The sequence below is a fragment of the Corvus cornix genome, chromosome 19 (assembly GCF_000738735.6).
Source record: "Corvus cornix cornix isolate S_Up_H32 chromosome 19, ASM73873v5, whole genome shotgun sequence".
NCBI lineage: Eukaryota > Metazoa > Chordata > Aves > Passeriformes > Corvidae > Corvus > Corvus cornix.
The window spans coordinates 7499559-7513169 of NC_046348.1; the positions used below are offsets into that span (position 1 = coordinate 7499559).

The 13611-nt window shown below is 42.6% G+C and overlaps 1 protein-coding gene across 6 annotated transcripts in view; it reads left to right on the forward strand.

Moving 5' to 3' along the window:
• The window catches only part of SPECC1 (sperm antigen with calponin homology and coiled-coil domains 1), an 87842-nt gene that overhangs the window by 53628 nt on the left and 20603 nt on the right, over positions 1-13611 (forward strand). For 4 of the 6 annotated variants that reach the window (XM_039562897.1, XM_010402400.4, XM_010402399.4 and 1 more), the window contains 7 exons: positions 733-940; positions 1584-1657; positions 2014-2192; positions 9659-9804; positions 9995-10095; positions 10884-10965; positions 13363-13513. In XM_039562897.1, coding sequence (XP_039418831.1) covers positions 733-940; positions 1584-1657; positions 2014-2192; positions 9659-9804; positions 9995-10095; positions 10884-10965; positions 13363-13513 — 941 coding nt within the window. Of the gene's footprint in view, positions 1-732; positions 941-1583; positions 1658-2013; positions 2193-4271; positions 4334-5655; positions 8323-9658; positions 9805-9994; positions 10096-10883; positions 10966-13362; positions 13514-13611 lie in introns of those variants that run through there. The other 2 variants (XM_019287590.3, XM_019287591.3) reach the window with 2 other exon arrangements.

Consider the following 13611-nt stretch of genomic DNA (forward strand, 5'->3'; position numbering starts at 1 on the left):
CTCTTCCCTTCCCTTGAATTAAGCTGTTTTGAATCACTGGCTATTTGTGACACCCAAACAAGACCACAGGCTTCTGTAAGGCTGCCCTTTGGTGAGGCTGTGCCAGTGCTGCTCACTGAGTTGGCAGCCTGCACCTTTTCCATAACTTGTTCATACTCAGAGAGCTCCCCTCAAACCTGGAAGCATTGATCAGTGGGCTGAGCCAACAAACTGAAGTGCAGCAGATTCCCCCTTCAGTAATTCCAGATGTCCCATATCCAGAAATACACTTATCTGCAGTAGCTGGCTCTGTTGTGTGTGTTTTCATAGTCCATTGAAAATGCACATGGTAAAAGCAGCAAAATGTTAATGTGGATGAGCTGATCATCATCCTGGCCCTAAGGCAGTGATATCACTTTCATAATGTGAATCAGAAATAGATGTGGAGCTTTCTGGGTATATAATTCTTCTCCCTTCATTAACTGCAGAGATTGGTTTGGAATTATGGTCATCATATAGAAAATTTCATTTCCTTTGCAGCATCATGTATTATCTTTATTGCCAGGAAAGAAAACTGACATTCATAGCTCATCTCTGCTTCCTGAGACTCTCATTGGCATTGAAACTGGGTGTACACAATGCTTAGAACACAGGTTCAGCTCTTAAATCCATGAGGTGCCCAGTGAAACCTCTAATGAGTGAGATCTCCTAAGAAATAAGGACAAACTTGCAGCTTTCTTTCCTCCCTCCCAGGCTGAGAACGAGTATGGTCAGCTGAAGGAGGCGTGTGACCGACAGGCCGAGCAACTGAGCAGAACCAGCCAGAAGCTGCAGGAGAAAACATCAGAGAATGAAGCAGATATCAAAAACCTGAAAGAGACCATTTTCGAGTTGGAAGACCAGGTGGAACAACATCGTGCTATAAAACTCCACAATAACCAGCTCATCAGTGACCTAGAAAGTAGGTGGAGCTGGAGAAAGGGATTTTAGTGAACTTATTTGGAGGGCTCAGTATGGCTGCAACAGGGAGGAGGCCTGCCCTTTACAAATATTCCAGTTTGGGATATTCCCTTCTGTTCATGAACAGAAGTGCTACTTACACAGATGGTGCTAGAGATGGAATATCGGAGCCAGTCTCCAAGCCTCATTCTTCAGTGAAGGAAGTATTGCCCGTTCTAGAAACTGGAATCATTGCTCTTTTTTTAAAGAGCTTTTAGGGCAAAGCACTGGGAAGAGCAGTGAAGCCGAGGTTGCTGTGGATGGGGAGCTGCCACCTGGTGGAACCAGTGGCTGTTCTGCACATCAGTGATCCCTCGGGATGTGTGTGCTGAGTAAGTGAATCCACGTGGGATTCTCTAAATTTCAGTCTGGTTTAATACCTGAAAATAACAGGATGTATTTTGGAGATGTTTGAGTTCTGCTGTTGGTTCCATTCCTGATCATTCAGTTTAGTTTATATTAATGGCTTTGCTAAATTTCTGTTTAGTCTGTTTCAGTGGCATTACCAGAAGCAAAACCAAATCAGCTGCTCTGCCCTCCCATTTTCACTTTCACTGTCGCCCTCATGTGTTTAATAATCTTTTCACATTTTTTATCATTCCTAGGTAAAGCAATGAAGCTGGAAGAACAAAAACAAGATACAGAGAGGCAGCTGAAGGCTCTGACTAAGCAGATGAAGGTAAGGTTTAAGGTCCAAGACAAAGCTAAGCTGATCTTTAGTGCAATACTGGGTTTGAGAGAGGCATTGTGTTTTCCTAGAACAAATGTGGAAATTCTTTCTGCACCCTTTAAGTCTTCATTCTCTTCACTTTGGACTTCTTGGCAGTACTGGAGTGGAAAGCTTAGCATAAGTTTCTTTGGCAGTGTTTTTGGTACTATAAAGAGGCAAGTGTTTAGTTTGACCCCAGCACCACCTTAAAATTGTGGGGAAATCTTGGTTGCTTGTGATTTCTGCAATAGAGACCAATAACTAAGTGCTCAGCTCGAGTGGGTGCATTTTTACAGCTGTTTGGGGTTGTAATTGCTCCCTTCCAGGAGGACACAGAAGAGTGGAGGCGTTTCCAGGCTGACCTGCAGACTGCAGTGGTTGTGGCCAATGACATTAAGTGTGAAGCTCAGCAGGAGCTCCGTGTGGTGAAGAGGAAGCTGCAGGAGGAGGAAGAGAAGAGTGCCAGACTGCAGAAGGAGCTGGATGAAGTGAAGGGCAGCAACAGGTTGGTTGTTTATCATTTACCAAGGCCAGGAGTCGATCTGTGTGCCTGCTAACACGCATGCAAACAGTGCTTTGTCAGTAACTGTTCACTGCCTTGGATGTGCATCTTGTCTGTTTGTAGCTCTTCTGGCAGATTTTGTTGTCTCTTATTCTGAGAGGTTTCTGTTCTTTTTCTTTTTGGCAATCTAGTTCTGTCAACTAAGCCATGAAGGTTTTAATCAGCAAATATTAAGTAGTAACAATTGCCAATATCCTCTGATAGCTTTGCTCTCAATATGGTGGTGCCTTCATAACTCTGTGCAGCTGTATTAAACCATCTGTGGAAAGGTTGGTTGGGTACAGGTATTCCATGGGACATCCAGAAGAGAACTTCTAACCTGAGGAGAGTCAACGAAGAAAGCCAAAGTAACACAAGCAGTCATCTTTTCATCAGAAATGCATGTCAAATTAATTTTGCTCCCCTGAATTTTGCCATTTAATCTCTCTCCTGGTAAATCCATGGCCATTGGCAGAATGGCCACAGGAAAAGCGTGAATCCTGTCATTTCTTTCAGGTGAAGTAGCAGTCTGGCTCTACATTGCACTTATTTGCTCACTGTTTTCCATTGAGGAGTTTCCACAGCAGCTGTACAGTAGATGGGACTAAAAACATGGGAGAGCTTTTTTGTGGAGGTGCATGGATCAGAATTCCTGGATTGAACAAACAGAAAAACTTGAGAAAATAAAGGAATGTTTTTAGGCTGTAGTTTCCTTAGAAGAGTCCCAAGTGGACGCACAGAAAAGCTATTACAGACTATGTACTCAGACAAAATGATTACCAGACAGTATTTAAGTTCTGGGCTCTGTTTCCATTCCTAATTTGTTCTTAATTAAATTTCTCTTGTTGAAAGCAGGGTTCCTATATGAGGGTGGGGAATCATATTCTTATAGTTTCCCCTCCGTATTATTTTGGCTTTTAAGATATGTTTGATAGTACTTGAATAGAAGATGACCTGCTAATTTGCAAACAGGAATATTTATCTTCCATCTAGAAGGAGCATTATCAGCTCTCTGCTATAAGAAGCCTGAGCTGCAAATAGTCCTTTTTAAATTGGAACCCCAGAATCCATACAGCTGTAGTTCCAGGACGAGGTGTTCAGATGTGTGTTTAATGAAGTCAGTTTTGGCATTTGTGTTTCCCTCTGTCACACACACACAAGGATTTGTCTGTCTCTGTCACGTTGACTCTCTGTGTGGCTTGCTTTGAGTATTGCCTTGGTCATGGAGCCAGATATGCTGTCTGCAGTGGGCAATATTGATTCTCTTTCAAAGGCAGGTAATGAAACCAAATTTTGTATCTGTCAGGATAATTAATTTGACTCTCAGAGTGTGCAAAATGTCTGTACTGAGTGGTATGGGGAACATAATGAAGCTTGTTGAAGTCACTGTCTAAACAAACCAGTGATCAGCAGCTAAACACTGGAATTCTAAAACTCTGCTGACCTATGAAACAAATTCCTGAAGTCGCCAAAGCTCCTGCTGAGGGGCAGTTCTACACTCCCAGATATTTTTGCATTCCTGAGGTCTCTGTCTTCCCCACCACCTCAGCTTCTTTCACCCAGGAAATGCTGGGGGTATTCTTATTGTCACTTTGTTGGCTTTCACAACTGCCACTGCTCAGAATCAGCAGTAGGTTCTGGTACCTGTGGTGGTTTTGATGTGTGCTCAGCACTGGTGGAAGCAGTCTGTAGCATGATACCTTAGCAGAATCTATAAAGTATTCCTCATGTTCGCTAATGCTGAGCAGCTGCATGCTCAGCTGAATGTCTGACAGTCCCTAGTGAAAGCTTCCTGTCTGATTTTTAAGCTCTTATTGGAAAATGTACCTTCCAAAGAGCTTGCTACTCAAAGGTTTTTGGCAAAATCTCAGCCATCTCTTGAGGGTCATTAGGCTCCACCTCATAAATTCATCTTGAAGCCAATTTATCTCCTGCGACATCCTGCCATTTTAATGTTTGCCTGTGGCTGCCTGAGTTCCTGCATCCAAGTTTGATTTCACCGTTACGTTCTTCTAATCAGACAAAAAGTCATTTTTGGTTTAGGAACAGCCAAAGAACTTGCAGAAAAAATCCTGATGAGGTCATCAGAGTTCAACTGAATGAAGGTAAGAGCCTCCCAAAGGCATCTTTAACACGGATTAAATGTCTAGTTCTATGACTAAGAATGTTGGGGAGGAGGTTGGACAAGCATCAACCAAATGGAGTAAGGGAAAAAGGAGTTAACTTGTCCCAAGTTAGGACTGGTTGAAGCTACAAATTGATTAACCCATGCTTCAGGCAGTCTTCTATGGTATTTTACATCCTAATTAATGTTATTTCTGTGCAGTAAAATGCAGAAGCTTACAGTGCAACTGTATCCTCACAGGTAGTGGAAGTTGAAGTTAAATAGTCTCCATCCTTGGAGGTTTTCAAGACCAGACAGGATAAGATCCTGAGTAAAAGTTTCAAGGTCTTGCTTTGACTCTTTGGCTTCAAATTTTCAAAATTATTTTGGCACTAAAACATTATGTGCCTTGGACCAAGAACATGGAGGGAAGACAGTTGGGCCAGGAGTAGTACTCAGAGAAATTAAACCTGTAATTAAATGAGCGACTTCTTAGAATAATAAAAAAATTAACCAGCTCTTCAAACGGAAGCCTAAACTGAACATTGTGATGCATTCCACTAATTTGCTTCTGTTCTTCCTCCTAAAGTCTCAAATGCCACGGCATGGCAGTGTCACATGCTTTTCTCCTGGAAATGAGCTTGTACTCTGTGTATTCAACCCCGCTGTCAGTCTGTATGTGCTGATGTGCTGCTCATTTGTGCCTATGTTTGCAGCTGTTCTGTCGCACAGAGGTTTCATAGTTCACCCTGCTCTCACAGCAAGCAAAGGAAGATGGCAGAGCAGGGCCCTCAAAGCAGGGTTTGTTGGCTCAGTTTGCTCCTCAGAGTTGTTTGGTGTGGGGGTTTGGGTTTGTTAGGGAGTTTTTGGTGCGGTTTTTTTTACACTGGGGGAGGTTATTCCATCCCCTTTAGTGCAAGGACCCTGAAACTCTGGCTGAGGTAGAGCAACTCAGCTGCCTGGATGGGTTTACGTACTCCTTTGGAATGAATAGTCTGAAATGACCAGAGGAGAGGAAAGCAGGAATACTACCATCCCTGTCCCCTGCATTGATTCCCTGGCTTTAAATAATTACTTTCTTCCGATCTGAGCAACATAGATGTTTTTTTTTTAAATTTTGTATTTTGTACTGTTGTTGCTCATCACATCTCAAAACCAAATTAGTGGAGTGTTAAGGCACTCCTTTAACTGTTCTAGCCACACCACTGGCATTTCCCCCTTAATTTAGAGATGATGGCATGATGTAAAAGAGAGAGCTGTACCTCAGGGTGGGCACTGTGTGGCTTTTCATAACCTCCCCGACTGCTGTCTGTCTCTCCACAGGTGCCTGATCTCTGCCAGCTAACACAGCCCTGAAAGGAGGCACAGCCAGGCCTGTGAGACACTGCAGGACTTGCCTTCAACTCCCAGCTGAAAAAGGGAAGTTTCAATTCAAGAAAGCATCTCGGGTTTTTTTATTATCCTGCAAAATTCAAGTGTATTGCAAAGTGTGAATGCTCAGGTCCACCTCTTCCCCATGGGCAAGAGCTTCTCTCTTTGTTTCAGAAGGCTTTTCTCTTCACAAGACACCAGGAGGCAGAAGAAGTTCTGAATTATTCTAAAGCCAGCTAAGCCATAAGAAGTAATCAGAGATTTGGGGATCTGAAATAACTGAAAGCTTTTTTTTTTTTTTTTTTGAGGGATGGGGCTATTTTCCTCAAAACAACCATTCAAACATGCTACTTTAAGCTTAAATAAGAACAAAACTGAGTGTGTATGTCTGATTTGTAAAATTTAATGGCATATACATGAATTCTCCATACAGTATTATATTTTATGATCTATCTCTGTGTGTCTAAATACGTGTAAGAGAACAGATGGTTTGTACAGACACACGAATTTGGTGATAGGTCACTGAAATCCACCAGCAAAACTGAGTAGAAACACGGATTTCCTGCCTCATTCTCAGCTGCCCTGCTGGTTTCAGATTTTCACTCCTGCACTGACGAGGCGCTCGCCACTGGGTGGCACGGCCGACCCAGTGGTGTTGGGAAGGGACAACCACGGAGCGTGTCCTGCTGTGACCTTCCCGGAGAAAGTTCCCTGCGAGGTTTCTCCTCCTGTAAGAACTGCAGATGGAGAGAACAGAAGGAAAAGAAACGAACATATCAAGCCCTTAGTAAACCCCCTCTCAGAAAGGAGTCGTTCTCATGCCTTTAACTCAGGTGAAGTATATGATGATCAGGGAGAACTTGAAGTTCAGCTCTGCAGCCGGAGACGCCTGGAGAGAGCTTTCCATGGATGCTGAGGAAAAACTCAGAGATCACCATCTCTATCAGGAGGTTCCCACCATCTGGACCAGGACTGGAATGCTGTGTTTTGGCTGTGGGATTTCTGTGCTTTTCTTTGGGATGTGAAGACCTAGCAAGGGCCTGGTGTGGGAGCAGGCTGAGCTAGTGGAGAATTCCGCAGGATGTCCTGGCTTTGGCATGGCCCCCACCTTTGTGCCGTGCTACTGGAGTGTTTGCCTATATGCACACTTGTGTTGCCTTTCTTTGCTGTGCTGACAGCTGCTGAATGTTGTTTTTTATGTTTAAGAAATATACATTGAAGTGCCAAATAAATGTTTAAGTGTTTGGAATTGTCTGCTGCCTGCCCTTGGCCTCTCTTCTGTTCTGTGCATTTGTAGCTGTGTGTTTCTACTTCGTGTGCCTTGGAGTTCAGGAGGAGTCACAATGACAGGAACTGGGAGAAACGAGACTGGGGAGTCATTATTTCTGAAAATGTGGTCCTGTGGCCTTAGGCCTCCTGTAACAGTCATCAGAGCAGTTTAGAAATGTTACAAGCGTGAGAAGGCTGAGTTTGCCAAAAATCTAAACATTAGGCACAGGAAGACTTGCACCCTGTTGTCAGTCAGTTGTCCACATATTTCAAACCTAGAAAACAAGGAGACTCACTTGCTCTTAGAGAAAAGCTCACTGCATCTACTTCTCTCACCAGTGCATGAATGAAACTTGGTGGTTTTGTGAAAGGGACTGCACAATTTAATTCCTTTGTGGCTCCAGTGCTCTGCTTCCTCCTGGAGCTGCTCCACTTCAGCCCAGCTGCACGTGCAGCATTTATCTGTGTGAACCATTCATTCTTGTTTCCAGGAAAGCATACAGCAGTTGGTGACATTTTGTTCAAATCCCTCATTTTTGTAGCAGAGCTTGTGTAGTCTCTTGGATGGCCTAAGCTGTGCTGAGCTGAAGAAATTCTGTGCATAAGGAGGAGTCATTTTGGGTTTGGAGTTATGGCTTGTCATTAATCTTTCTAATTTGTGCTCTGTACTTTCCTCCTGAATTAGCTACTGCAAGTTAAGCTCTTGCTCTTCTGCTTCTCTGTTAAGAAGCCCATCTCTGTACACACATGTGCATCCCTCTATCATACAGATTGTTCTTTTTAAGGTTGGAAAGTGCTCACCAGTTTCATCTCTCCATTGCTTGTTGGCTGGCACACGTTGTTTTAGTTGAAGCAGGTGGCTCTCTGGACTATTATTCTTCCCTTTTATGCCAAGGTTTGCAGCATGGGAGGCCTCGGTTTTCTGTTGGGATTGTCTTTAATCAAGGAGGTTGTTTTAGGCTGCCTGTTACAAACATACAGATGGAAGATTACAGGAAGCATCCTAAAAAAAATTGAAACTGGTTGTAGCTCCAGCACTTGAATCTCCATAAAGACAGAATAATGGCACCTGATTCTCAGTGGACTCTTCTGTGGCACAGGGACTGGTCTAGTTACTCTGTTTAACATGTTTGCATCCTTTTGCAGTCAAAGACTAGACTGAAAGTGTAATAGTTTGCACTGGGTGGTTTGGGATCTTGAGGTAGAAATTTATCCTTCCTCTGTACTTTGCTAGAAGCAGGACTCCTTTAGCTTTTGTGGTTTGTGTAACTCAGGTGCAGATGCTGTCACCTAATCCTTTGTTGTTTATGAACCACAGAACGAAAAGTCAAGGCTGGAACTTAAAGCTAGCAAAACACTGGCTTGCTCAGAGCTCAGTGAATCTTATCCAATCTGCCTTTCGTCCTTATTGGATTAAATAAGAACGGAACTGAAATGGCTTTTTCTCCAGCCATCTGCCTCTGGCTCCCCTGGCACACATGGAGCTTCCATGAATTAGCAAAGAAATAGCAGAAGTCTGCTTAAAGAAAGCACCTCCTTAAGCTCTGCCAGAAATAGAAACTTGAGTCACTCTTATTCTCTTACTCACTGACATGCTTTAGCCTCTTTCATTTTCTAATGGCTGAAGGGAAAGGAAAAGGCTCTGACTTCTATTTTTAGCTCACAGAAGTTGTTCAACCCCATAGGCACTTTCTGGATGGAGTCCTTCAGCCACCTTATGAAATAATTTCTGGTTTTGTGTTCATGTAACTCTTGGTGTGTATCAGACATTGTAAATATCAGCAGCTCCTGTGCAGGTTCTGAGCAGGTGGGAGAGGTACAAATGATCTCTTTTTACATGACTAGAGTTTATTTGCTTGCAGCTTTCCTAAAGTAAAGCTAGGTAGTTGCACTCCAAATCTACCTGAGAAATACAGGTAAGTGTCTAAAAAATATCAAATACTTGACCAGAAGTAACAGTATGTACATAACTGTATGATTGTATTGATGTTTAACACAGCTCTGGGCTTTCCTGTAAGTCCAGCACCTGACCTTGACTTCAGAATTTCTTTTCAAAGGAGTAACTTAATTATCTGTCCTGTTAAAATATGAAACCCTTTCTGTTTGGTTTGTCTATCTTCCTTCCAGCCATTGGATTTTGGCATTCTTGTGTCTGCTATGGTGAAGCACATAACAGTTTAATTCCCTTATAAGTCCTTATGGATTGTGATTGAGGGTTCATTTATTCAGCAGATGTCTCTGTTGATAAGGTGTAAGTGTTGAGTTTTTACTCTGAAGTGTATTTGCTTTTTGGTTGCTTTCTTCATTATAAACTGAGAGCCACAGTAGCCTCTTGGCACCTGTGCTGTATGGAAAGCCCATCTTCAGGTGATTGATGAGACTTTTGAGTAATCATCAGTAAACTGCTTTGCTTTTTTTTCCCTATGAAAATCCTCCTTCCTGTGTGAGGATTGGGAATGGGGATTAAATGTTTAACAGTGCAGAAAAGTTTGTTAGACTTGGTGATTTAGTGTTTGCCAGGCACTGCAAGAAAAGAACCTGAATATTCTAAGAGTGAGTGGTCCCTGTTTTGGGCATTGCAGAAAAACCTGCACATTGCTGGATTTGCCTCGCTACCTGTGAAGATATTTAATCTCTGCTTGCACTTCCTGTTGGCCCTGACTTTGCTGTGGTTTGTGCTTTGCAGGCTGGCAGCTGAAGAGGTGGATTCTCTGGAGTCAGACACAGCCAACCGCTGGCAAGGGGTCTGCCTCAGCAGAGCATCCCCCACGCCCCCAGAATCTGCAGCCACTGTGAAGTCACTGATAAAGTCATTTGACTTGGGATGCTCAGGTATTTGAACATTGTAGTTTGTCATAAAAAGTTTTCTAGCAGCGAGCAGGCTCTGCTTGTTGCTTCTGAACGGGTGTTTTCTGTCAGTGCTTGGTGCATAAATACCTGTGGAGTATCACTACACAGTGGTTCCCTGTTCTGACAAGAGTTTGGTCTGAAATCCAGATGTTTCCATGTTATTTCCTTGCAGGTAGCAGTGGACAAAATATCCCTGTTCACAAGGTGCCCAGGAGCCCTCTCAGTGGAATTCCAGTGAGGACAGCCCCAGCAGCTGCTGTTTCCCCAATGCAGGTACAAGGAGCTCTTTCTGTCCTTGTCAAATCAAAAGAGGTGGACACAGTGCTGTCTCCAGCATCTGCTGACAGGGGGAAGGGGAAACTCATCTGTTTGCTTGCTGTGGAACATCAAATGCTGTGGTCCTAACAAAGAGGATCAAAGTGAGTTTGTTCTGACTTCAGCTTAGAGGTCTCAGTGGATGGATGTGAACTCTGTGGAATACAGTTCTGACCTTTTATCACCATGGACCAGAAAAGAGGTTTCAGTTATTGGGAGTGAGATTTGAGAAATGTCACAGTGAAGAAAGGAGCTGGCATGTGAGTTGGGAGACATGGGATTGAAGTTCCAAGATGTGTGTTCCCAATTATCCAGTAAGATCTGGGAACTTTGTATTAATGCCTGATGATAGGACATTAATGTGAAAACTGGTGCTGGGGCCGCAGAGACAAGAATCCTCCTGACATACAACTCAAGGTGTAGGGAACAGAGTCAGGGTTGAGCACAGGCATCCTTACTTTTGGTTTGTGACACTAAATTGTGTTTGATAAGAGAAAAAATTGTACAAATAGAAGTGTGAAATGGTTCAGGAGCAAATGTAGTACCAGGTAAAATATTGTCCCTTTGTCCTTTTACTTTTCACGATTATTTACCCAGCTCTAGGTCTAGCTGATACCCTGCTGAAAGGTTTTCATGTCTCTCCACGTGCTTTGTGATCTTGAGATAGCAGAAACTTCTTTCTGCTCACCTATTTCAGCATGATGGCCATTACTTCTTTAATTACCTTTTGTACCTTTGTTTCACAGAGACATTCTGTCTATAACAATGCCAAGCCAGCCAGCAAGGGCATTGCCAGACACGCAGATCTGTCAGACCTCCCTCTGGCAGGTAAGTTGTGATAAATATACAGATACTGCCTCTTTTTGTTAATTAAACTTGTTATTAACTGTTGGCCTCTGCCTGAGCCATTTTTCCTCTTCTTACATGGTCAAAGGAAACCTGGAAAGTGTCTTTGTTTTATAGACCTTATTAATTTTGTTGTGCTTCTGTTCCCATCTTGATCATAACTAAAAAATAGCTGATTTATTGTGGTTTGCCAACACAAACTCGCCTTCTTTATTCCAAAGTATCCACGGCACCTCTCTAATCCACACTGTGGAACTGGAGAGGGTTGGATTTTGTTCAACATGTATGTCTCTGGAACAAGCCCAAAGCACTGTCTTCTGAGGGTTTATTTGTTTTTAAATTGAGCTTCATTTGAAATACATCAAACATTTCAGATACCGATGTGAGTCTTTTAGGAGCAGTCATATTTGGGCTGGAAATAATTTGTTTTAAGAGTTCTCAAGAGATGAGTTTGTTTTCATTTCACACTTTGCTTTTGTTCTCTTGTCATTTAATATTCTTTTCTACCAGTGTTTGTTTCCCATTTTCTCCAGGGCCCTTTATTTTGATTATCTGGTCCTGAATGTAGTTGTTGCATTGGAATCAAAGCTAGCAACAACAGGTTCTTGAACTTTTAAGGACAGATGAAATATTATATTCCTGTCGTGAAACTGCAGGGATGGACAAAAAAAGAAAATCAGTCACAACTTCTTGATTGGTAGCCCGGATTTTCTGCAATTGTTTGCTAATACAGGGGAGAAATTAGAACCTGGCTTCATTTTTAGACTCTTCAGATGTTCTGCCAAGGCTCCACTTCCATCACTCAGAGATGGAGAACAGCAAAACAGATTATAGGGTAGATGGCAGCATAAACAAGTAACATCTTGTATGTGTTACTGGCTTCTCCTGCAGGAGCAAATGCTAAGCAAGCAGAAGTGTCTGCTTCTGTCTAGGGGAATGGACAGGGTTTATTTACTTGTATCAGTTGGTTTCCAGGAAGTCTTGCATGAGTGTATAGATCCCAAACACAACATAAGACCTTTTTAATCTCTACCAGTTTACTGTAGAGTGAAATAATTTATCAGCTGTGTAATATAATGCCAGTCCTTGACAATAAATATCCCACTCTGGGCCATGGATAATTTCTGTTATTACCCATAGACAGTTGTTCTGTGAAAATCTGTTAAAATCAACATATATTTTATAAGCCATTGTATGGTAAAAATTTATGGTTGCTTATCTAACAAGTTCCTGTATTTACAGCTTCTCTTTCTACCTGGATTTAATTTAGTTCCAATAATCCATAGCAAAGGCTTACTCACTGTAAAGCTATAATAGCTCTGGTTCCAATCTAAATAATCATAGAAGGCAGTTGATCCAAGCCCTATGCAAACAGCACTGAATCAAAAATTATCCCCAAGGAAATTCAGAGTGAAGTAGTCTCCATAATAAAAATCTTCTGGCTGATTCCATCTGACCAGTGTCACAGCAGGGTTCTGTGATGTCCCTAATATGACCCAAATGTTACATAGTTGGAGAGGAGCATGGATTACTTCACCCAGAGCTGGTCTTTGGCTGTGATCTTTGAGAGTCAGAGGTTTACTGGCTCCATCTGGAATTTCTAGCACCCAGACGTCAAAGGGAGCTGAAGCTAAGAGGGAATTCACACCTTGGTGATATGGCATTAATTGATAATTATTATAGGGAGGTGACTGAAAAAGAGAAGAAGAAGTGGTGTCCCATATTCAGTTAATTTCTGACAACATGATGTGCAGTCCTGGCTTCTTACATCACCTCATGTATTGATGGGCAATGATTTCCTTTTGACTGTATTACAATATATATCATAAATACTTTCTGTAAATATACATAATGTGTGTAAGAAAAATACAGATGCATCTGCTGGGAATATATTGAGCCTTCCCAAAGTTTTGTCAGAGTGGATGCCAGACACCGTGTGGAATAAGTGCCTTTCCCTGGGTTGTATTCAGGAGACAAGAGGCTTTCTTGTTACAAGTCTGCTAATGGCAGAAAAGAAATCATTGTGCTAGGGCTGTTCAGTCATCTGGTGAAGATATCTGGTGCTCAGCTTTTGAACCTTGAGGACTGTAGATTTTGGTATTTCCCTTCATTCACCTGAGGCCCCTACCCCCCAGCAGGAGTATCAATCACAGGAAACCAGGCAGCCTGTACTGTTGAAGTCATCAAAGCCATTCCTTGTTGTGGTCACCTCTAATCTGCTCAAGGTTTCCTAGCCCCATGTGTGTTTAATGAACAAATGAGTACATTTGTTTAGAATCAAAACAACAGACTACATATTGTGTGCTGGGGTGGCAGCACAGTGATTAATCAAATTCCTCAGGCTGCAAACTGACAGCTTTTTTTTTTTAATTCCCACAGACCTTCTGAAGGGGAGAAACGAAGAGCTGAAACCAGACCATTACCTCCGCAAAAGCCCCTCCCTGGAATCCCTGAGCAAACCCCCGATGGCCTTCAGCAGCAGGATGCTTTCCTCTACCCCCAGCTGCTTGAAACCCCAAAGCAAACTCAGGTACCAGCCCAGTTTCCTGGGAAAAACAGCAAAGACCAACAGCATTACCTTGTCACCAAGATAAATATTTTAATCTGGAGGATCCTGTCTCCAGAGCA